This window comes from Pteronotus mesoamericanus, unplaced genomic scaffold (genome assembly GCF_021234165.1).
Source record: "Pteronotus mesoamericanus isolate MK-2021 breed Mesoamerican mustached bat unplaced genomic scaffold, CSHL_Meso_final contig_182, whole genome shotgun sequence".
Lineage (NCBI taxonomy): Eukaryota > Metazoa > Chordata > Mammalia > Chiroptera > Mormoopidae > Pteronotus > Pteronotus mesoamericanus.
Window position 1 is genome coordinate 7,336,848 of NW_026555078.1, and position 24,024 is coordinate 7,360,871.

Sequence of the window (24,024 nt, forward strand, 5' to 3'; positions counted from 1 at the left end):
CCCCCAGAGCACAGGAGTAAAATTACGCACCGGAGGAAAGAGAGGTGCTGGTGTGCTCACATCGCAACAGCTTAATCATCAACTTTTCAGGTACGCCTTTCAGTGGGCTACTGCATCAAAATGAGTGTTTAGTGGGGCTTGGGATCATCTTCTGGTTAACTTCACCTCTGTCTTGAATTTGTCTGGCTCTAATTGGTTTTGGTTTTTGTCGTCGTTTTTATTTATTCCCCTCGCTTTATGCATTCTGGGATTTGGCTGGCATTGGTGGCATCAACTGGGCCTCTGTTATCCATCTCTAGGACTCGCTCTCCGGTTGGAGGAGCACAAACCATCTGCTCCTAGTATCTTCGATTAGGAATGATACAGTCTTGTGATTTATTACCTTGCTGTTAATTGCTCAGCCATTTAACTATTTTGTCTTCATTTCCCTTATTCCACCTGTTAAGGAATTTCCCTAGCTTCTTATTAATTTTTTGCACCTTGGCTCTGCCATGCACGAAATGTGGGGGCCTTGGACAAGTGGCCCTGTGCCTCAGACGTGTGCTTTATCAGTAACATGATGTGTGTTGGCTATACTCTTAAGAATTTTTTTGATTCTACTTTAAAGGACAAGAAAAACAAACAGGATAGATGAAACTCATAAGAAATGTTAAGTATAAGTTGTAAGTATACAATGAATGTATACAATATGTTAAGCATACAATAAATAGACATTTATGTGTTAAACGTAGATTAAAAGGATGAAAAAATGAGAATGTTACTTGTAGATCAAAAAAGATGGAATAAACCTTAAATATTCATAAAGGATGGATCAGCTTTATTTACATCAAATTGACCACCCATTGGTATCACCCACTGCAGCCTACTGTCTCATGCTTAAAACATACGCTACCGCTCACTGGGTCATCACTGAACCATAGCTGTGATCATGTGTACTTGCCTCTTCATCTCTCCAATAGAATAAATATGTATTAGCACCACAAACCTTCCATCTCTGAAACTTCCTGCCTGCCCTGGACTCTGTTCCTTGTAACGACACCACCTGTGGGGAAGGAAGATGAGGCAAAGAAGGAGGACATAGGAACTTTGGACACCCACAGATAGCATGGCCCTTCTACCTGCTTGCACTAAATGTCTGAAGCTACCCAATCTCTTTCCTCTTGCTTCTCCATATATGTTTTACATTGATTTAATAACTAATTCGAGCATCTTAATTGGGTTTATTAGCCTTTCAGTTCCCGGACTTCGAGGATAGCCTGCCAGGTTTCATACTTAGAGGCCACCATAGTATTTCCCACTGCATATAAATAAAATAGGGATGATGTTGATGATGATTACTATGACAACGATGATGATGTTAGTGGGTATCTATGGGATGGTCGTGGAGATCCAATTAATTTAATTCAAGTAAGGCATAATTACATTGTCTTTTCAAGGAGAATAAAAACTCATTGGGGTGGAAACTAACAATGTATACAACCAGGGATCTCCTATCAGACAACATTTGATTTCATGCTAGAGACTGAGCACTTTGAGGTAATATCAAAGAAAGTAGAGGTTGTTTATATTTTTTCAATTTCTTGCGGAGGTGTTTGATAAATATGTATTGATACTGATATTTATGCAAAATGCTTTTAAATACTACTATGAGATGCAAGGGACACAGAGTAAACAATGCTTGTAGACAAATAAGTTCAATAAAACCTATCAGGGCAAATGGGCACAGTGAAGGCACAGGACGGTGCAATTCTACCTCTGCACGTGTGGTTGGTAGAGGGCTCTGCAGTCAGCAGCTTGGGAAACACTTCCCAAAAGCATGAAGCCGTGCAACCAGGAAAGAGGATGAGGAAGGAAAAGAGGCAACGGTGGGGGCTGAGGACAGATCCTCAAGAGAGGGGAACGTCAGGCAATGGAGTTCACATATTCAATGAAAAGCCACCAGAGAAGTTTCGCCAGGATCAAAACAACTTGACTGACTCTGAAAGAAAGCAGGGAGGTCACTTCAGGTGCTACTGCAAGAGTCAAGGTGCAAAGTGCTGAGAGTGATGCGGATGGGCAGAGTGGCCCAAATATACTAAAGAAATAGACTCAATGGGGCTTGGACACTGACTGGATGTGTGGAGGGCATTTGACTAAGGAAAGAGAGAAAACTAGTCTCGCTCCCAAGTTTCCTGTATGGTTGTGACTGCATTCATAAGGGGGCCAGTCGCCAAGATCAGAATGAAGGAGGATGAATGAGTTAAGAAAAAAAAGAGATGAAATTCAATGGGGTATAATGATTTTAAGTGTTTTGGGGACAGCCAGATGAAGCTGTTCTGTTGGTAACTGGACATAGATACATGTCAGAGGCCATAAGAAGAAGTCAGGGGTAGAGATAAAATTTGATATAACTACACATCTTTTCAATGGAGAGGACAGATTACTCCACAGAGCCCTGCAGCAGCTCAGTTGGTTAGACCGTCCTCCTGACACACCGAGGCTGCAGGTTTGATCTCCAGTCAGGGCACACACAAGAAACAACCAATGAATGCATAGATAAGTGGAAGAGCAAGTCGATGTTTCTCTCTCTCTGTTTCTCCCTTCCTCTCTCTCTCAAAATCAATAAATAAAGTTTTTAAAAAAGATTACCCCACAGAGCATTTGTTCAGAAAATTATAGTCAATTCCATGAACAGAATAAGAGGCTTGGCTATTGGAAAAGCAGAGCCAAAATTATTATTATTTTCCGATTGCTGATCATTGTTTTTCTAGGAAATTTTGTTATGTAGGAAAGCTCTTGTTTTTTAAATATTTCTTTTGTATCCTATAATTGACTGGACACTGATTCAGTGATTTGGAATGCTACCTTCATTATACACTAAATTTTAGCATAGAATGTATATAGTTTCTGGGTTGTGTATTCAGGGCCACAGATGTGAACATCAATATTTATGAAGGTTTAACAGTTTTAATTACTGTAACTTTATATACCAATACTCATATTTTTTAAGGTCTCAAACTCATGTGAGTCCTTATTCAAACACAAAAAACAATTATTTTATGCTACAAAGTTACTCACAATCCAATATTACTAGCTTCAAATACTTGAACAATACTTTCCCTACCCTGGTTGGAAGTAGTCCCTTAATACTCTGCCACTATTATAGTAAACTCCAGTGTGAAAAGCACTATAAAAGAAGTGACTTCCCTGAAAATAAATAAAATGCTTCTCAATTTCTGTACATGCACCGCATTACATTCACCACAAATTACTAACCATCTGCCAAGATCCATTTTCCTCTTGTGGCTCTCCAATAAAGTTATCACCTGTTACTCTGGCAATGGTCATAAGAAAGTAAAAATACAATTATTTTTAAAAATATTTTATAAATTTATTTATTTGTTTGTTTGTTTTTGGAGGGGGAAGGAAGAGAGAAAGAGAGGGAGAGAAACATCGACGTGTGAAAGATATATCAATCAGTTGCCTTTCACACACATGTGCCCTGACTGGGAATCGAACTGATGATATATCAATCAGTTGCCTTTCACACACATGTGCCCTGACTGGGAATCGAACTGATGACCTTTCAGTTTGCAGGCTGGCACTCAGTCCACTGAGCCACACAAGCCAGGGCAGAAAAGTAATTATTAAACATTCCCTTTTATTCTAAATTTGCTTGTTTCAGTCTGAATTTCATAGGCAATTACACCTCCAGTAATGTGAGCCATCTAAAGTGTTCTTGGAAATATTTATCATCCCTCTGATTCATATTATATATGACAGCCTAAACAGTTTGAAACCAAGCACATAAAGAGAGGATGATTACATTCAACTGCTTTTTCCATCAGGCGCCTTGTACTCTGAAAATCAGATTCTGAAGTCTGAAAATGAGTTAATTTTCAACAACTGAAGTAAGCTTAAAATTCTGTTCGTATAAATTTTATTTATGTGACAATCATTTCTGGCTGCATCTTATCCTCATGTGACTGAAAGTAATATGAAAGAGTGCCTTATTTTCTATTCACTGGTAAGAGGTATGCAGATTCTTCTAGAATCTTTTTTTTAAGTAAAAAATTTTAGGTAAAATAATGGCACTTCTATCGAACCAAAGTCTACACATCAAATGGCATAGGGAATCCTGGTATACATATTTAAAATGCAAAATAAAAGTACCAATTTTTATAATGCAATATATACTATATTCATACATGGCTGCCTTCTACTCTGATCTGCCAAAGGGCACATAGGCATGCAGAGGGCAATGAGTAAGAAAGTATCTTTGATTTGGCTAGGCTACTGCTCTTAAAAAAATTAAGTTCTGGAATGTTCTAACACCACCATCCAAGCTCCCTACCAAGTCTTAAAAGTCCCACAGGCTCTAGCTCCCGGCTGCCTCTCTGACCATATCTTACCCCCTCTGACTTGGTTATTTCACTCAGGGGACACTGGCCTCCTTTGCTGGTTCTTCACTGGGCTCAGCAGGACAATTTTGTGCTTGCTGTTTGCTGATGGTCACACTTTTTCCCTTGATACCCACCTGCTTCTCTCTGTGACTTCTCCCACTTCATAAAGGCCCCGACTGAAACGTCTCCTCGTTAGAGAGGACCTCCTGCAAACCATCCCCATCTCATTTCCCTACCACATTCTTCTTCCCAGTACTTACTACAACTTAATATATTTCATAAGTGTGTACATGTACAGGCCTGGCACAAATAATGCCCCCTTTTTATTATAAAATATTTTATTATAAAGTCATTAGCATGTAATTCTGTAACTTAACAATATCACACTCAAACATACCATATGACATTTTAGGTGAAATGTTCAAATTGCTCTTCATCTCATGCAAGATATTCATGTACCCTACCAACCACACTCAAGCAGGCATTACTTCTGCCTATATAGTATCTTCTATCTCTACGGCTAATCCCCCTTCTCCAGAACACAAGCACCAAGACTAGAGACTGTGCTACATCCCGAGGGCCTAAAATAGAGCTTGACACATAGTATGTGCTCAAAAGCTATTTGCTGAATAAATGGAATAGAGTAGAGAAGCCAGAAATGGCAGAAGATACGTGATAATTTATTACACGTGTTTTAAAACAGTGAGGAAAAGATGGTCCTTTAAACAGATCAAAGGGGGTAGCTGCCCTTCTGATGTAGAAAAAAATTGAGTCACCTTACCAGTATACAAAAATAAAGACCTCCTGGTTAAAATAAATTACAAAAGTAAAAGAAGAAAAGTTTAGAAGCTTGAAGCTTTCTTTTACAAAATAAAATCTTGGGCTGGTCTTTGCCAAACAGGTATAAAAACCTTAAAATCATCATTGGAAAGGTTAATTAATTTGGCTACATAACACATTTTAAACTCCTGTAAAGCAAAAGAAACAAAGTGTAAAAGTGCACAAATAATAGCCTTAAAATTGTAAAATACATGATAGACAAAACGTAAACATATAGGAAGTTACTCCGTCTTCTTATTAGTGGGAGAAATTAAAATTAAAGCAACAGCTGTTTTTCACTTGGCAGATTAGGAAACATCAGAAAGATAAAAACTGTGTGGGCAAGAACATGGAGAAACCAACCCTGTCGTCCACTGCAGGTTTATTGGGAATTTTGACTACCTTTTTTGGAAAGTAATGTGACGTTTAACATATAAAAATCCTTTGACTCAGTGATCTCACTTTTGAAAAAAATTTTTTTAAAGATTTTATTTATTTATTTTCAGAGAAAGGGGAAGGCGGGGTGAAAGGAAGGGAGAGAAACATCAGGGTGTGGTTGCCTCTCATGCATCCCCTACTGGGGACCTGACTCACAACCTAGGCATGTGTCCTGACTGGGAATTGAACTGGCGGCACTCAATCCACTGAGCCACACAAGCCAGGGCTCACTTCTGGAAATTTATTCTTCAGAAAAGAAACACACTTACGATACCGCTTTAATTTTTGTAAGGAACATTTATGTATTACTTTTATTATATTAATTTAAAAATTCAATATCTTTCTCCTAACTTCCACCCCACACGCACCCCTATTCTTGTGACTAGCTTTACACATCCTGGGAATGTCCTCCTTTGTCCTTTATAAGTTATCTACCTACCAGTTGTTTGGTCCAGGTTAAATTACTTCTACTCTCTAATGTTTACTTATCCCTGCAGAATATATTTGTAGTTCCAAAAGCCAAAGTTCTTAAACTGGCTCACAAGGGTCTGCATGATCTACCCTCTCATCCACTCCATCTCTCTGACCTTGTTTAACACTACTTTACATTGGCTCATCGTATCCAAGTCTCACAGGCTTCTGTTATTCCTTGGACAGATCAAACGTAATCTATCTTAGGTTATTTGCAGTTATTCTTTCCTCTATCAGGAATGCTCTTTCTCTAGATGTCTGTGTGATCACCTCCTCTCTCACTTCATATCCCACATCCAGTGTTACCTTATTACAGTAGCCATCCCTGACCACAAGGACTAGGTACATAATTTATTTGGCTCAGAGGAAAATGAACATACAGAGCCCTTAGTTATTAATAATTTCAAGATGTTATCAACAGAGCATTAAGCCAATCATTGGTGCATGTTACACACCCATGAAGCCATCCTGGCTGAGAATGTCACATAAAAAAGCAACTTCACCTGCATATTCCTTAATTCCTTACATTCTTTTACTTTTCTTTACCGAGATAAATATTTATATGTTTCTTATTTGTTTTTCCCACTAGAATGTAAACTCCATGAAGTAAGGAATTTTTTATTCTTTTTTCACTATCATGCCGCCAAGGACTTAGCGAACAATACATATTTGTTGAGTGAATAAATATTCCATCATAACACATGTTTTAGGTTTTGAAAGAAAAGCGTATGAGCCCATATTTAGAACACAAAAATAAGATTAGATGTATGAGTTCTTCTCCTTTAAAAATGTTCAGTCAGTAAATTGCTTGCAGTCTAGGAAAAGGTTCAAAGCTCATACATATTTTGCTGTCACTGTTCATTAAACTGCTGACACAAAAAGAAGACAGCTAACTTTCCTAGTGTTAATGTTGTTTTATGTTTCTGTTATACGCATTAAGACACTTATAATAAACAAAATCTTTTATAATCTGCCTAAAGAGTATTTAACAAGACGTGGAGCAATAACTATTAGAAAAATTAATGATTATTTAAAACTGCATCAGATGATGTCAGTATTTAACAGTATACTTCCTAAACTATTCCTAAAGGTACATTGTGTTCAAAGACTACAAGCCCTTCAATTTATGATTATGTAGCTGAAAGCCATCTTGTATTCTCTTCCAACTACAGTAGAATATTTTCTAAAAAGTGATTTCTGACACTTTTTCTGAAATCTAAACTTAGCCCATCACATTTTTTTATTTGCTTGTTATCTTTATTCCAGAAGGTACAACACAGGATCATATGTTACTAATCCAGACTTTCATCCCATGGCACAGATTTTCATCTAAAGTACCAGTCCCTGTGGGTGACAATGTTTGAGGTAAATCTACTCTTTGCCGCTGACAATGTAGACAATAACACAGTAACAAGTATTATGTAATACCTTTGTGATGCTGATGTCCCTTTTGATTTGCCCATTCACTGGAATTCAGCTGAAGGTCATTTAATGTCTATCAAACTGAGAACAATCAATGTCATTGAATTATTTTAATTTAATTATTTGTTCTTTTTAATTCCTGTTTTGACAAGAATCATTGATTAGCCAAATCATTGCTTCCTTTAAGGATATTCCACAACTCTTTTTTGAAATTACTGTTTATGTGCCTTCTTAATTTAATACTTACTTTCTTCAGTAATGTATAAGGTTAACATTGCTTTTCTTACAAATACATTTTGTAATCTAGTTTCAACATTATTAAGTTTTCCCCCTCCTCTCTAGTCATCTACTTCAAACTGTGCCCATTTCTTTCCTTCTAGGCTACTGCTTTAAATCACTGTTCAAATTTTAATTTTTGTTTACAGTTCTGCTTAGGAAAGAAGAGAGAATAACTGAAATAACTCATTGAAGAATGAGTTAAATGAGACTATTTTTCTTGTAGTCTTCCAGAATCCTGTGGATCTAATGATGTACTGTGTGAACAATGTTGGAACATTGGTCAACACAAATTATGAGATATTCATTCTGACTGGTGTGGCTCAACGGATTGAGTGCCAGTGTGTGAACTGGAAGGTCACTGGTTTGATTCCCAGTAAGGGACATATGCATGGGTTGTAGGCCAGGTACTGAGTTAGGGGTGTGCAAGAGGTAACCGAGCGATGTATCTCTCACACATCAATGTTCCTTTCCCCTCTCTTTCTCCCTTTCTTCCCCTCTCTCTAAAAATAAATAAATAAAATATTTTAAAAAATACATTATGTGATATTCATAATGTTGGCTTTCTGTTATCAACTTTTTATTTTCAGCCCTATGTATTATCTGATTTCTAAACATTAATATAAAAGGATAAAAAGATTAGCAACAAAGATTAACTTGCATGAAAGAATGTGTTTAAAATGAGCAAATATTCAAAACACCTCACTGTGTGTTTTTAAAAAAATTTTCAGTGTATAGTAGACTAGTTGATTGTCCTTTGAACAAGGTGAATTACTCTGAGATTTTTATTCTAACCATTGATAAAAAATTCTCTACAGAGTATAATGAGCATCATGAACAAACTAAAGGTATTGTCACATGCATTTTTTATCACTAGAGGTAAAAAGAATGATATTCTAAATCAGTAATTTATGATTTTTATATTACCCATCAAACAACCCTCATGAACAGCATGCTAAAAGTTGATGTGTACCAAAGTGCAATTATTAACTATCATTTTATTTTCCAATGCTTCCAATGCGCCAATGAATCAAAATTTTATATTAAAATGTACCCACAATATACTACTTAATTGTGGGTAATTACAGTGGAGAAACCTGGTAGGTAGTATCTTTCAAATAGTAATCATTTACCTCTGGATATGGTGCTCTGCTTTTGGTATTACTGTAAAAAAATGTGTAATCTAAATCTAATATTGAGAAAGCATTAGACAAACTAACTGAGCAATATTCTACAAAATAAATGAACTGGCCCTGGCTAGGTAGCTCAGTTGGCCAGAGTGTTTTCCCCATACGCCATGGTTATGGGTTTGATCTCCAGTCAGTCATGTACAAGAAGCAACCAATGAATGCATAAACAAGTGGAACAACAAAGCAATGTTTCTCTCTCTCTCTCTTTCCCCCCCGCTCCACCTCTCTAAAATCACTAAACAGAAAAACCAGTCCAGCCTGGTGTGGCCCAGGGGATTGAGCACCAGCCTGCAAACCAAACGGTCAGCAGATCAATTCCCGGTCAGGGCGCATGCCTGGGTTGCAGACCAGGTGTCCAGTTGGGAGCGTGCAAGAAGGAATAGATTGGTGTATTTCTCACACACTGATGTTTCTGTTCCTCTCTTTCTTGCTCTCTTCCCCTCTCTCTAAACGTAAATGAATAAAATCTTTTTAAAAAAGTATAAAAAAAATAAATAGAAAAATCTTTAAAAAGTTAATGTCTATATTCAAGGAATCAGGAATAAAAATTAAAATATGTAAGAATTGGTTTTTATCACTTCTGTCAGTCTGAAATTATTTCAAAGTTAAAATTTAAAAATTGGAGGAAGTAAAAAACTTTATATCAAAATAAAATAGCCATCATATCCAAGGTGAGATCCAACCTAAAACAAATTGATATTTTAGCTTGTGCTGGAAAGTATACAGTTGTTTTTCTGTATTTGAAAGAATGCTACTTTCACATTACAAATGTAAAGATATTGCTTAGAGATAGTGTTTCATTTGTTGACTGAAATACTTTCCCAATATAGTAAAATCTGTGACTCTAAAATATACATGGCATTTTACTATTGCCCTGTCTTCTATGTCTTGGCTTTATCTTCTTTTATCTCCAATTATCACATCTCCTTTTTCTAGTAGAACTGTACCATCTTCAACTACACTGTATCTGCCTCTCCAGGAAATGTCCTCCTACGTCAAAATGAGACTAATCTTTTCATAAATACTTTGCACCTAGTTTTTTAACAATTATGATAAATCTACCTTTGTTTCTTATCTTTCCTACATCCATTTTTTAAATGTTATAGGCGTTAATGACCAGTAGAATTCAATAAAGTCTCTTTTAGTAAGGTCATGTTTATTCTATTAACTCTTTTATAACTTTTTAGGCATGGTATTTAGTTGGATTAAAAATATGTGTATATATTTATATATTAGTCCCTTGTTTGTCTTTTCACTTATTTTTAAAGGCGCTGATGTTTTTTTATTCTTGCTTTCCTTTTTCATACACAAATTCTTCAAAGCACAGACTGAGTTCATTTTCTTTGATTACTCCTCCACAGTACCAAGCTCAATGATTCACATGTGGGTGTGAATTTATGTTTAGGAATGATATTGGCAGTGGTTCTTAACCATTTTTTCCCCCTGTGGCATCCTTTTGAATAGAATTTTTGGTGATAGACTTGAAGGCATTAGAAATCTGAGAACTTGAAAAAGTTAACAATAATTACAGAATAATCACTACTCCAGTTAATAATACTGTCTCTCAGTATCTGCGCCAGCATCCACACGGTTCCCTCCCTGTTTGAGCAGAGTTGTTTATTGTCCTGAAGGTGTTCTGATAAAAGTTCACTGAGCAAAAATTTCTCATGTTTTCTTTTATTAGACTAATGTCAAGATATGCTTTTCACTCCTTACTGGTAGCTAGTTGTACCACTGCTATACTGAGAATGGCAGAACTCTTGGCATCTATCAACCGCATCCGAGACTCTGTACTGAGACCAAACTAGCACGGCGCCAGCAGCTTAAGGTCATGTTCCTGGAATGACCTCAGCCCGCCTTAAAATGCCTGCCTGAGCATCAGCTCAACACTGCCAGGAGAATTTACTATTTGTTCTGGCCAAAACCTGCTGTTAGACATATAGGCCCCTGAACTCTCTCTTAGAGCAGATATTTCAGAAAGCTTGCAATTAATCATAAATCCTTTTTTTGCCCTTTGAGATAGAAATCTACCACCCCAAACTGTTTCCTCAAGGACTGGAGAGCTGTCTCTTTGAAATGCAGATGTTCAGGGAGACAACACTCTCCCTCTGTCCCTGTGTCTGCATAAATAAACCATTTCCTAAATTTCCTAAAATTCAATCTGACAACGGGTAAGCGGAGGGCTAGGACCTGCCTTCAGTAGCTGCCTTGCTTCAACGTGCACCACTGTCTCCCATAAAGACAGGAGAAGTTTGTTTCTCCTCTGGATAAGCGCCAATTAGCAAATCCAGGTGACCTGGTCATGTGGACTAAGGCCCCTGAACACCTGCAAGTGCCTTTCTCTTAGCTCACCAAGCTTCTAACAGCTCTCCAACCCTTTGTTTCAGGGAAGTTGACTTCAGCTAACTCTGGACCCCCTTCCCTACTGCAATATAATGCAGAGTAAAAGCTGTCCTCCTTTTTCTAAACCAACATCCAGCTTAGCCTTTGATAATAGTATGTTGCATTACCTGCTTAACTCAATATTCTCAGTTGCTGCAGAAATAACTTTCACACGTTGATCACAGTTTGGTAGCATTTCTCTGAGGAAAAAAAGCACATGACTGCTGAATGTTGGGTCTGGGTTAGGAGACATTGCTTCACGAGTCTTCCCTGTTTCAGCACGTCTTGTTTGCACAGGCACTGGACTGCTTTTTCTCCTCTTTTCTAGCATGTTTGTGTAGTGAACAACCTTGGAAGATAAAGGGAGATTTGTTTAATGTCCACCATTATAAAGAGGAAGTCTCCCTTTAGGGCCTTCAGGTCTGGCTTCTTGTCCATTATAAAAGATTTGTGTTCCCTGACCAGTGGTTGAGATTCCTCTCCTGTAATGGAGCTCACTGTGCGTAATTACTATCTGGCCCTCTTTGCATTACCCTGTGGGAATTGGGTCTCAGCGAGCCAGTGGCCCAGAGATCACAGAAGAAGCTATTGCAGATGATGCAAGCTCAAAATGCGGGCATTAATTTCGACTCCCAGTATTAACCAATGGGAATGAGGAGACACAGGGCGGGGTAGGGAGAGCTGCATAAATAAATTCCCCTGCCTTCCTCCTTCCTTCTTCCATGACCTACTCTAAGCTCATAATTTGTCCTTGTACCCCATTTAGGGGAAACTCTTCTTGGGGTTTTGCTTCCTACTATACCTACCTAGATGAAAAGCCCCAGTTCTCTAGTTTCCTTTTTTTTTTAAAAAAAAGGCCACCTAACATTTCATGAGTTTAGAAACCAAAAGATTTGAGAGGTTTTGAAGAGAGTTGCATGCCAAAATTGCAGCTTTGCCATATTTCCAACTTAATTCCTCCCTCATCTTCCTGGAGCAACAAATTCTTTCTCAATCTTCACGCAGAACAATTCTGTCTATATTTGCCTCTTCTGGGATCTTATTTTCTGTGCCGAGCACCTATTTGGACAGTCCCCCACCCCCATCAAACATATATATTTTTAAAGAACTTAGAAAACGTACCAATAAAAGTATAAAATTATCCACATTACGAAACTGTTAACATTGGTGTCTTTTGTCCCAGTCTTTAATATGCTCCATAACTAGGCTCATTCTGTACATTGATTTTTATACTGATTAAAAAATGCTTTATATTTTATTATGGGAAATTTCCAATGAGCCAACATTTATTCAAAACCTAATTTTTAATGTTTTTATAGTATTTTTCATGTAGGCTGAGTCAATTTAAAGTTTCCCCTATGGTTGGACAGTTTGGTTTCCTTACTTTTATTTTTATTGTTCTCCATTATGCCATAATAAATATTTTGGTACATAAGTCTCGATCTGCATTTTTAAATATTACATTATAACAAGTAATTAGATGAGAAATAAGTGAATCAGAGGATGCTATTTCAAGGCTCAAGATGTCTATTGCTAAATTATTTCTAGAAAAATTTCTTGAAAAGGGGACAATATGGTGAGACAAATGATTTGTACAGATAACTCAGGTAGCAAAATCTATGGAGAAGATGACTAGAACTTCAACTATTGTGATCAAAATTGCAAGGGTATGAATGTAGAGGTGTAGCTAGAGTTTAGAAATGTCTCTAAAATAGTCAAAAGGAGTTAGTAACTAGATACTGGGAGGTGAGAAACAGTAAGGAACCAAAGACAGTTGCCTAGCTTTCCTGTCTGCCTAATTGGAGACAGTTAGGTTCGTACAGAAACAGAAGATAATAAAGTGTGTAAAAGATAATTTGATTTGCAATTTCTTTGTTTGGCTTGCCCGGCACCTGGGCTAGGTTTAGAATTTTTTTCAGAGAAGGGTCTTTGGATGACAATCTGGTTAGAAGGTAAAGCTGTATTTATTGCCCTGGCTGGTGTGGCTTAGTGGATTGACAAACAGCCTGTAAACTGAAGGGTCTCCATTTTGATTCCAGTCTGGGCACACGCCTGAGTTGCAGGCCAGGTCCCCAGTTGGGGGACATGTGAGAGCCAACCAGACGTTGGTGTTTCTCTCCTTCTCTTTCTCCTGCCATTTCCCTTCTCAAAAAAATAAACAAAACTTTTATTAAAAAGCTGCATTTATTTAGCAGACACCTGTTTTTTATATTTAGATTTTATGCGTATTTGGTTATATAAATTGAGGTTGGAGGGTGATAAATTATCAGTCATCCCTAGGCAGGCCCTGCTGGCATCCATTCCTTCTTATTCTTCTATTCACCCTTCAATTTTCCTTAGGAGGTTCACCCCTCTCCCGCTTTCCCTTCCTGTGGACTTACTGCTCCTAATTCAAATCAGCCAACCAGAGCCAACGGGGCTGAAGTCTAGGAGTTCCCAGGGAACTGCTGAAAAATGCTGAATTGCAAAGAAGATAGGATGTAGACCTGGAGCTGTTGGCAGTTGTTTTGTTGGCCTGGCAAGACTCAACCCCAAGGAAAGTAGAAGTGAATTAATCCTGAAGACCTCGCTCTGATGGCATCACTTAAGCCCTAGGATTTACATGCATTGATGACAGTTCTAGGACTTTCAGTTCCAGGACGTATTAAAATTTCCTTTTTATTTTAAGTCATTTGAGTGAGCCTCTGTCATGTACAACCAAAGAAGTCCTGGCTGATACAGTATTGGAGATCAGAAAAAGTCTCAACTTTTCAAAAGTTTCAGCTATTCAAGGTAAAACTAAGAGGAATCTTATTGTAACTATACGAGTATTCTCTTTTATATTTAAAGGCTGACAAAGGTGTATTGAGCATCTGCTGTAGTGCCAGGTGCTGTGTTAGGCTTTGTACACAAAACAGGTTAATTAAAGGTGTGGTTACAAAGATAATCTTATGGACAGCTTGTTAAAATATCATTACAATTCCTAAATTGGCCAAATTAGCTAGCCAGAAGAGTGTGAATTTTGGCTTTTAGGTTTTATGTACTTTGCTTTATATTTCGTTTCTAGATACAAGGGTAGCTAAAATCATAGTTAGAAAATAATTTATTTGCTTTAACTTCAGAAATCTTTCAGATGTCTGGAATAGAAAACTCCAAACTAGCAACTCAAGTTTCATGATATAGATTATCAAAGGGTATTATAGCTTATATGTAAAATGTGTAACAATTGTCCACTCATTGATGTGCAGATTTTGGGGGTCTTTCTCCTGCATCCCCATTTCCATTACTTTCAAAGAATACAGATGGTGCAATCTCATTTAACGATAAAAGCTCAATTAAGCATTCTGATGTGACATTAGTAATAGATTATATAGAGTTGTAGGAGTAAGAACTAATCAGGGTCTTTTTTTCCCCTCTAATATTCATTAATGTTTCATTTTTAAGCCACCTTTGTGCCTCAGCTGTCTCTTTTGGTCTTGAGTTGTCAGTTGAGGATGGTTTAATTAAGAATGTTTTTGCTTCACACTCACCCTTGGGTCATTAAGAATCATAACGGAAAATATGACAATGGAAAAATAGTTAAAGCTGTTATTAATATGAGTACTTAAATGTGTATCAAGTGATCCAGAACACATTGTGTTGAAAAACCTAAAACACAGAAAAAAGTATTCACCACCCTACATCTCATAAAAATTACATGTAACCAACTGGTAATTAATGTACCACAAATGTAGAGTAACAAAATACTTCATCTTTTCTAAATTAAGCATTCACTGCTTAAATGTAAATAATCAACAAATTTTTCTTTTTCTCACCAGGGGTTTTAAGGAACTCACTAGTGAGTTCGCAAACATAGTCTTATTAAAAAATAAATATAGGCAACAAAGACCAGGGCACCCTGGCCTTCTGGCTACAGAACCACTTCTCAGGCCTGAGTTTATTTTCTTTCCACCAGAAACCCAATCTGCATTCCTCTTCCCTTTCTGCTAAGATTCTTATTACCCCTAGTCAAAGACAAGCTGTAGAGTTGGGCACATTTTCTCGAAATCTTGCTCACTATCCTTTCTCACTACCCTAATTCGTGGCTGCTCCTGAAAATTAGGCCGAGAGCCCTTTCATTACAAGAGTTTGATGGCTCTTCAGTTTCGAGAATAATGAAAATAATAAACTTGAGGACGTCTGAAAGCTTGGGAATTTTATGATGAAGTTCCTACATATTTTTCTGCATCATAGTTCCTCACTGCCCTGTTAGATGAAAACAGTGAACTCCAGTGGATTGTATTTCGGTTTACAGCCTTCCTAACAGAGTTCACCAAATCTCACTTCTGTAGAGTTTGCTTTTCATGACAATTATGCAAATTTCTTCCTCTGACATGGCCCTCCTCCCCTGTGTGTAGACTGGAAGTCATAAGCAAAACTGAAAAGGTATCCTCTTGTCTGAAATTGGTAATTTGTACTTTTGAGGAAGTAGAGACTGTGCAACATCCATTCCGAGGTACAGGTACCATATCGAAATCATCACTTTTGAGCAGTTACCCTTCTTGAAAGGATGCTAGGTTACTCAAGCTTTTGTCAGATTTCCAAGTTTTCCTGTTTCCCGGGGAAACCAAAACAGTGATTCTTCGACACAGAGACTTCACATTAGTAGTTAGAATTTCTTGTTGTAAACCTTGTGGCTATCGCCCTACACTTAAAACCTCTTAAAATATGGGTTTCAAATTATTTTTTTGCAGTTACTGGTTAACCTTGGCTAAATTTCTGCGAGAAAGCGGCATCTAGAAAACTAAGTAGCAGGGGAACTGACACAGCCAGGAATCCACTGCATTCCCCAGGGTCAAAACATTCAAGCCATTGCTAAAATGCAATAAGTATCAAGCGTTTATTGGCGTTCAAAATAATGATTTATAAAAATTGAGGTACCATAGCGATTTATTAATAAATCGGATTTGGCATGTCATTTTACGGTCTAAATTCCTTTAGCTTTGAAGGTCACCTACACAAGTGAGAAAATGTACAGTTGGGAAATCAGGTGTTATTCCCACTCAATGTCTGGTGTAGTGAGCACTATGAAACAGCAAGAAACACACAGTTTGGGGCGGGGGGGCGGAGAAAAGAAAAGAAAAATGAGGTTAGCATCGCGGTGTCGATTCCCCCAGGCATAAATGTAGCCCTGGCCCGGTAACGGAACCTTGCGAGACTGGCAGGCGCTTCCCCGGCGAGGACACCCAGCAACAGGGGCCGGGGGTCGCCGAGGGTTCGCCCGCAACCTGGGCGTCCCCGCGAGGGCTCAGCTCCCCGCGCACGGCGGGTCGCAGTCAGGGCGCCGGGGTAGCTCGTCCAGGCCGCAGGTGGTGGGGCTAGACGCTGGAGGAGCGCCACGGCGCAGGAGCAGCGACCCGGAGAGGGCCCCCGGGATCACGCCGCGTTCTCACGGCCCCGCGCTGGGAGCGGAGGGGCGGGACAAGCGCGCGACGGCGGCGGCGAGGGGGCGGGGCCGCGCGAGGCTGCTTTTCTCGGCTCCGCGGCGCGCGGCGCGAGCTCGCGGGGCAGTGGGACGGGACCGCGGCGCGGAGCGGACGCCGCAGGTGGCTCGGGCTAGGAGCCGGGTGCGCGGGCGGCTGCCGAGGAGTGGAGGCGGGAGGCGGGCCCTCGCTCGGCTCCGCTCACCGCCTTGGCGCAGCGGGCTGAGGAGACGAAGCGAGCCGAGGCGGGCGAAGGGCGCGCGGCACCCACTTGACGGCCGGCGGTGCCCGCTGCTCTCAGCATGTTTCGCGAGGCGAGGGTTATCCTCCCGCCCGTGGGCTGAGGCGGCGGCGGCGGCGGCGGCCAGAAGGAGCGACATGCACCTGCCAGGCGCGGTTTAGAGGACGCGGCAAGTCCCGGCCGCCAGCCGGAGGGCTTTCTTCGCCCGACTGCCGCCGCTTGCTGTTGCCGCCGCGGGCGCGAGCCAGAGCGGCGGGGTGGGCGCCCCGTCATGGCGGCCCGGAGCGCCCCGAGCTGCCACCTGCGGCTCGAGTGGGTGTACGGCTATCGGGGCCACCAGTGCCGCAACAACCTCTACTACACAGCGGCCAAGGAGATCGTGTACTTCGTGGCGGGCGTCGGCGTGGTGTACAGCCCGCGGGAACACCGGCAGAAGTTCTACCGGGGCCACAGCGACGACATCATCAGGTACAGGGGGGCGGGGGCGACAGCGGTCACCGCCGCGAACAGTTCTCGGAGTTTGCACTTGCCTGACCTTCTGGGTGCGGTGACCGAGTCCTGCAGGAAGCATCGCCCGGGAGAGAGCCCCGCAAGTGTCTTGTCCGGAACGCACCGTGTTCGACCGCTACAAACGCCTTTCCCCATCTTTGGGTTCTAGAGTCTCCCTAGGGGCGGAGCGGTGACACCAAGTCCGTGGGTCTCTTGGGCGTTCGGCTTTAAGGCTTTGCACCCTTCTTCCTCCAGCAATTTTTATGATACTGCAAGAAGGTTATTCGGCTGGCAATGTAGTCCTTTAAATCCCGCCCGAGATCTCTTGTTAAACGAATTCTTCGAGCGCCAGGGGAAAGTCCTTTACCTATTGGAGAACTGATCAAAACCAAGGACCGCCAGCGGTGGGCTGATCCTGGGGAGCGCGCCCAGGTGGCATCCTGGAGGGCACTCATCTCTTGGCCATAGTAATTAGTTCAGGTTTCACGGCCTGTGTTACCCACAGATAGGAAAGAAACCCTGGCAACCTTTTGGCAATTCATTGGACATTGAAATTTGCGCATCTGAAGACAGTTTGGGGGTAGGTTTCACCCGAAGGAAGTTGCTAAAAACAGTTATACCGTTTTCCAATTCCCTTGTTTCCTCTTCTTTAAAGTACTCCTAAATAAGTTTACTTTTGTATTTTTTGCTTAAATCGTATATATGTATTTTTCCATTTTATATAATTCTCCTCTGGGCGGTATCCTAAAGTTGGTCCCAGGGCTTGTTGACATTTCTATAGTGAATGGTGTATTTGAAATGTAATTTTCAGTTAATATTTCAGCAGAACTTTTGTGGAAAGTAAAGTTAAAAGCTGCAGAAATTATTCTAGGCCAGCGACTTTCAACTGGTGTGCCGCAAGAATTTTTAAAACATGCGGTACCTGACTACTTAGTCAAGGACACTGACCTCTTTTCCCTTAGATTGTCAAACACAAAAATAGCAACCACCAACACAATAGCCGTCCTGTGTGAATGAATCAAAATTATACTTTTTTTTCCTCTTTTTGGTCAGATCGGCAAAAAATGTATTGTTTGGTGCGCCGCAGAAATTTAGTTATGTGTGCCATGGGATGAAAAAGGTTGAAAATCGCTGTTGCAAGCCATTGATTACTGCCTGCTGCACAGCATACTTGTCCTGGACATTAGAAGCATATATTTACAATATTTTGAAAATGTGTTTGTGTGCTGCCTCTGGATTTTTAACAAATTCTGTGATTGGATTTGGTTACTATTTTATTTCCTTATTTATGTTCCACAGGGTTTAAATTGGGCATTTCAAATCCAGAATTAGGGTTTGGTGTCTTATAGTTAAGAAAGCCTAACTTCCATAAATGACAAAGTTGTTTTCTTTTTTAATCGCGTGTGTCTGTACATCTGTGATCTGTAGGGAGGACAAGGAGGCCTAGGACAAGCACAAGGTAGGGTAAGATGGAGTTACAGATGAGCAGAGCAAAAACTGAGATTGTAGAATAGGGAGTCAGGGGTGTGTGGGGTTCATTTGTTTGTTATTAACTTCAAGAGTATACTTTACCTCAGTTCTCTGTGTTTTTCACTAATCCTTCCCAGTCTCTTTATTGCCCACGTGTTAGGTTGTCGGGAGTACGGGGTATAGCAGCTGTACCTGGTTGAAGCCGCCCTCCTCCAGGTACTGGGTCTGCTAGGTTTAATTCAGTAGGAGGGGGAGGTGTGAAGGATTTCGAGGTCTTCTCAGTATATTTCTATTGTCTGTACTCCTTGGTATTTGAGAGCAGTATGGTATGAGGACCTTTCAGATTTAGATATGATTTATTTGATGGCATAAACTATGTTTTTGTTCTTCCAGCAGTAATTAGAAGCTGTGGCACAGGTCACACTGCTTGAATTTTTATAATTGTGTGTCAGTGAACTCTAAGGAAGGTAATGCTTTTGCCTTAGATATAGATATCTATACCTAAGATAGATATATGATAGATATATCTATCTTTGAGATAGATACATATGTATAGTTGCACAGTCTGTACATTGTCTCAAAATACTACAAAATGGCAAATTACTCGATTTTTGCCATAATTGGATACACACTTATAATTTTATACAAAGGATTTATCCTTATAACAATGTATGACAATAAAAAAGTTTCCTGAAAATTTGCAGTGCAATAGTAAAATCTGAATCATATGGCATCTTGATATCAATGGCACAAATGGAATACACTAAGAGTATAGCTTAGAAATCAGTCAAAGGCATCTGGAAATTTTATTTCAAACAATGACAGATCGTTATTGTTTGTGAAATAGATCAGGCAAATGTTCAGACCTTTCTATTTTCTTTCAGTTCAGTGTTTGAAATACAAGTATAGAAAGTACTCCAGTAATTGTTGATTATTTCACAGCAGAAAATGTAATATTCATAAACATGACGCATAGTGGAAAACAATGTTGCTGAAATGTTAGCCTTAGTAATAAAAAGTCATTGCCATTTTTATCACATGTTTTGTTTCTATATTTGCTTGAAACTTAGGTAAAACTTATTCATCAAATATGACTTGACTTAGTCTGGTGCTAATCAGAATAAGCAGGTCTTTTTTTCTTTTTTTTTTAGTTTTTGAAAATGTAAATGTTAAACTGCTTGTAAAGAATGAATCATAACCAGTCTATCATTTGCTTACTAGTTCTTCTATCATCTCACTACATCTAGTATTGCTAATAATGGTGCCACATGACTTACCATTTTGTCCATGTTGTGTATTGTTCTTTTTTACCATATGTCTCCATTCTCTAATAATTTAGCCTTTAGTTGCATTTATGTCAGTACTGATTCATATAGAAGTTAGTTTCACTGTCAGAAATAACACAGGACTTTTATGGACTCTTTTTCTTGTTTTTACAGGGTGGGCGGGAGTAGGTTTACAGTTCTTTGTTTGGAAAATAATACAAGAATAAAATCTGTTTCGCGTACCCACAACTATAAACCTACTTTTGCACCACTCTGTATTCTGTTGCAAATTGTAATGATAAAATTCTTTAATTCTTTAGTGTTCATTTGGTTTAACTGGTTTAAGACTAGGTTATAAAATATGCTAGACTACTACCGATTTTAGTGTAAGATGCACATTTATAGCTTGGTCTGTATTTTGAAACTTTTGTTGTTTTCCCAAAGGATGTAATAGCTTTTAAAATTTATTTATTTATTTTAGTTACTGCCTATCAACACATTTTTGGCACCTTTGTTTTTAGTATTAAGATTTTGCTTATTTTCAGAGAGAGGGAAAGGGAGGGGAGAGGGAGGAAAACCTCTATGAGAGAGAGAAACATCCATTGGTCACCTCTCATGCACCCCCCAAAAGGGACAAGGCCCACAACCTAGTCATGTGCCCTGACTGGGAATTGAATCAGTGATCTTTCAGTTTGCAGGCTGGTGCTCAATCCACTGAGCCACACCAGCCAGAGCAGGGAAGCTTGTGCTCGAAGTAGTGGATATTATTGACATTTTTGAAATCATTTATCACCAGTGAAGACCATTGATGAAATATAGTTGGTTTTCTTATGTGAGTGAACCTCCGCGTTGAACTGCCCGAGCCCATTGTTTATGTGCTATGTAGGTATGGAATTTCAAGTTTTTTCCCCTAAACATTGTGAAAGTAGCTTAAGATGGCGATGAGCTTAAATGACATAATGCATCTGAAAGACTTTGTAAAGTAAACCATATTACATAGTTGCAGGTTAGAATAATATTTATTGCTTCTATTGGGTTATCCAAAAAGTTTGCTTGTTTTTTTCTATTACGATGGCTCTAGTAGCACTTAGCTGTCTTTAACTTCATTGGTAACAATTTTGTTAGATTGTATGGTGACAGTCGTCATATCAGAATGCATTTTTAAAAACTTACGAAACTGGTGAATTTTTGTGTAGCCATTTTAATATTGAAAATGGAAGAAAAGATGCAACATTTTCGGTGTATTATGCTTTATTATTTCAAGAAAGGTAAAAATGCAACTGAAATGCAAAAAATGATTTGTGCAGTGTACAGAGTGGGTGTGTGACTGATCAAACATGTCAAAAGTGGTTTGTGAAGTTTTATGCTGAGATTTCTCACTGGACGATGCTTCACAGTCAGGTAGACCAGTTGACGTTGATAGCAGTCAAATCGAGAAATTGAGAACAATCAGCATTCTACTATGTGGAAGATAGCTGACGTACTCAGAATATCCAGATCAATAAAGTTATTGGTGAAAATGAAAAATGTGACTTTTATATTATGGAAAAAACCGTACGGACTTTGTGGCCAACCCAATAGATACGACTTTTTTACTTTAGATGAAATGAAAGTTCTTTTCTTTTCATCTAAAAAGTAGCACTTTTCTTCAGTTGTGGTAGATGGTATTCTTAAGAAAACTGATGTATCTATACAGTACACAAGTATGTATACTATATGGGGGGGAGCCTACAAAAACCCACCCAGAATTATCTTCTGGAGGGCAGACCCCTTGTAGCACAGGCCTCCTCTGCTAGGTGAGCATTCTAGGAACCCATCTGTATCAGTTTACTAACTGTCATTGAGGTGAGAGGCTGTGTTTGGTCTCAGTGAAATTTTTTTTAAACTTTCAGTGTGTTTGCCCATTTCATGATGGATGATTTATGAGTGCACCTGTGTACACCTCGCTGAGTGTTCAGTAGTTTTTGACCCAAAACGGCATGACCCTGTGCTCCACCCTTCCTATTCATCCGATCTCACCCTGAGTGACTTTTTTTTTCCCTTGGCTGAAAAAAGTACTCGAAGAGGTGAAACAGAATCGGCAGAAGCACTAAAAGGCATCAAAATCGACAAATTCAAAAACTGTGTCAAGCAGTGGAAAAAACATCTTGATAGGTTTATTGCATCAAATGGAGAGTACTTTGAAGGTGACTGAAGTTTAAACATGAAAAAATACACAATTTTTATAAATCAATTCTGTTTTTTGGGTCCCTCTTCATATACATAATATATGTATACACACTATATACATAATTTATATATAAATATAAGATTTACATTGTGTATCTCCCCACAATAGATACAAGTTTCATGAGGATTGGGAATTTCACATTTGGTTCACAGCTGCATCTCTAGTGCTAAGAATAGTCCCTGGCAAATAATAGGTAATCAATAAATATTTGCTTAAAGGTAAGTAAACCAAGAAATGCCTATTTCCACACTAACATGTGTTCAGACACCACTTAAAAAAGTGTCTTAAGAAGGTGGGAGTGACCAACTGTGACAAATGATGATAAAAACCTCAAAAGAGATGAGCTGTCTGGTGTGGCTGAGTGAATTGAATGCTGGCCTGCAAAACAAAGGGGCACCAGTTCGAGTCCCAGTCAGGGCACATGCCTGGGTTGTGGGCCAGATCCTCAGGGGGCGTGTGAAACACAACAACACATCGATGCTTCTCTCCCTTTCTTCCTTGCCTTCTCTCTAAAAATAAATAAATAAAATCTTTTTTTAAAAAAATCAAAAGAGATAACAGAATTGACCACTGGAAATGGCAGATGTAGAGGGCATTGGTGAACTTGACAAGCGTTGCTGTGGTGTACTAGAGTAGAGTCAAGCCTGAATGGGGGCGGGGAAGCTAAAGATAAAGATATGATGATACCTCTTCCCAGGATACTATATCTTCCCTCATTTATTCTGATCACTGTTTCTCTCTGTTTTTCTTAAAGACTCAGATGAGCTATCTATGATCAGTAGGAAACATCACTGTGAACTGTTATATCCCCATGTTGTACCATGTCACAGGTACACTAGTGCTATCACTAGTACACATAGTATCCTAACTGATTCTTTACTTGAGCAATTGTGTCTTTAAACTCTGAATACTTTAAGACAGGGACCATTGCACAAAGCAGATGCTCAATAAGTATTTCTTTGATGAGTAAAAAGGCCTTGAAAGAACAGTAAGCTGTTAATAGCTTCTCAGAATTTATTTCATATTATTCTTAATTCATGTCCAAAATATTATCTATTCAACATGAAACATAAAAAGGAAAATATTATAATGTAAATATAAATATTTGTCTTTTTCATAATTAAATAATACACATTTAATGTACATTTATGACAGTTTAAACTATTCTAGATAATTCCTACCTTTCCCTGAAAACTATCTTTTAATTTTATCCCTTAAACTATGCAGTATTTCAAAAACAAATGATTATTTTTATATGCAGACAGAAAAGGAAATCTTACAGAATAAAATTATATAGCCTGTGAAAGTTAAGTTCATATAATTCTAGTTACTTAAACACAGGGACACAGGTTTTACTAAACACACAGATTTTACTAAATCTGAATATATTCTCTTACTTTTTGAAGTATTGCATCTAGATATTAAACAATGCTTAAGAAAATTCTGGTATTAGGTTTCTACCAGAGGGGAGGGTTTATACTCATTTCTCAAACTGCTTATGTTAAGAA

At 39.0% G+C, this 24,024-nt stretch overlaps 1 protein-coding gene across 5 annotated transcripts in view; it reads left to right on the plus strand.

Annotated features, from left to right (window-relative positions):
- Positions 1-17,333: 17,333 nt before the first annotated feature.
- The window catches only part of EML5 (EMAP like 5), a 110,358-nt gene continuing 103,667 nt past the window's right edge, over positions 17,334-24,024 (plus strand). For all 5 annotated transcript variants that reach the window (XM_054567172.1, XM_054567175.1, XM_054567171.1 and 2 more), the window contains exon 1: positions 17,334-17,530. In XM_054567172.1, the coding sequence (XP_054423147.1) occupies positions 17,334-17,530 (197 nt within the window). The remainder of the gene's footprint in view (positions 17,531-24,024) is intronic.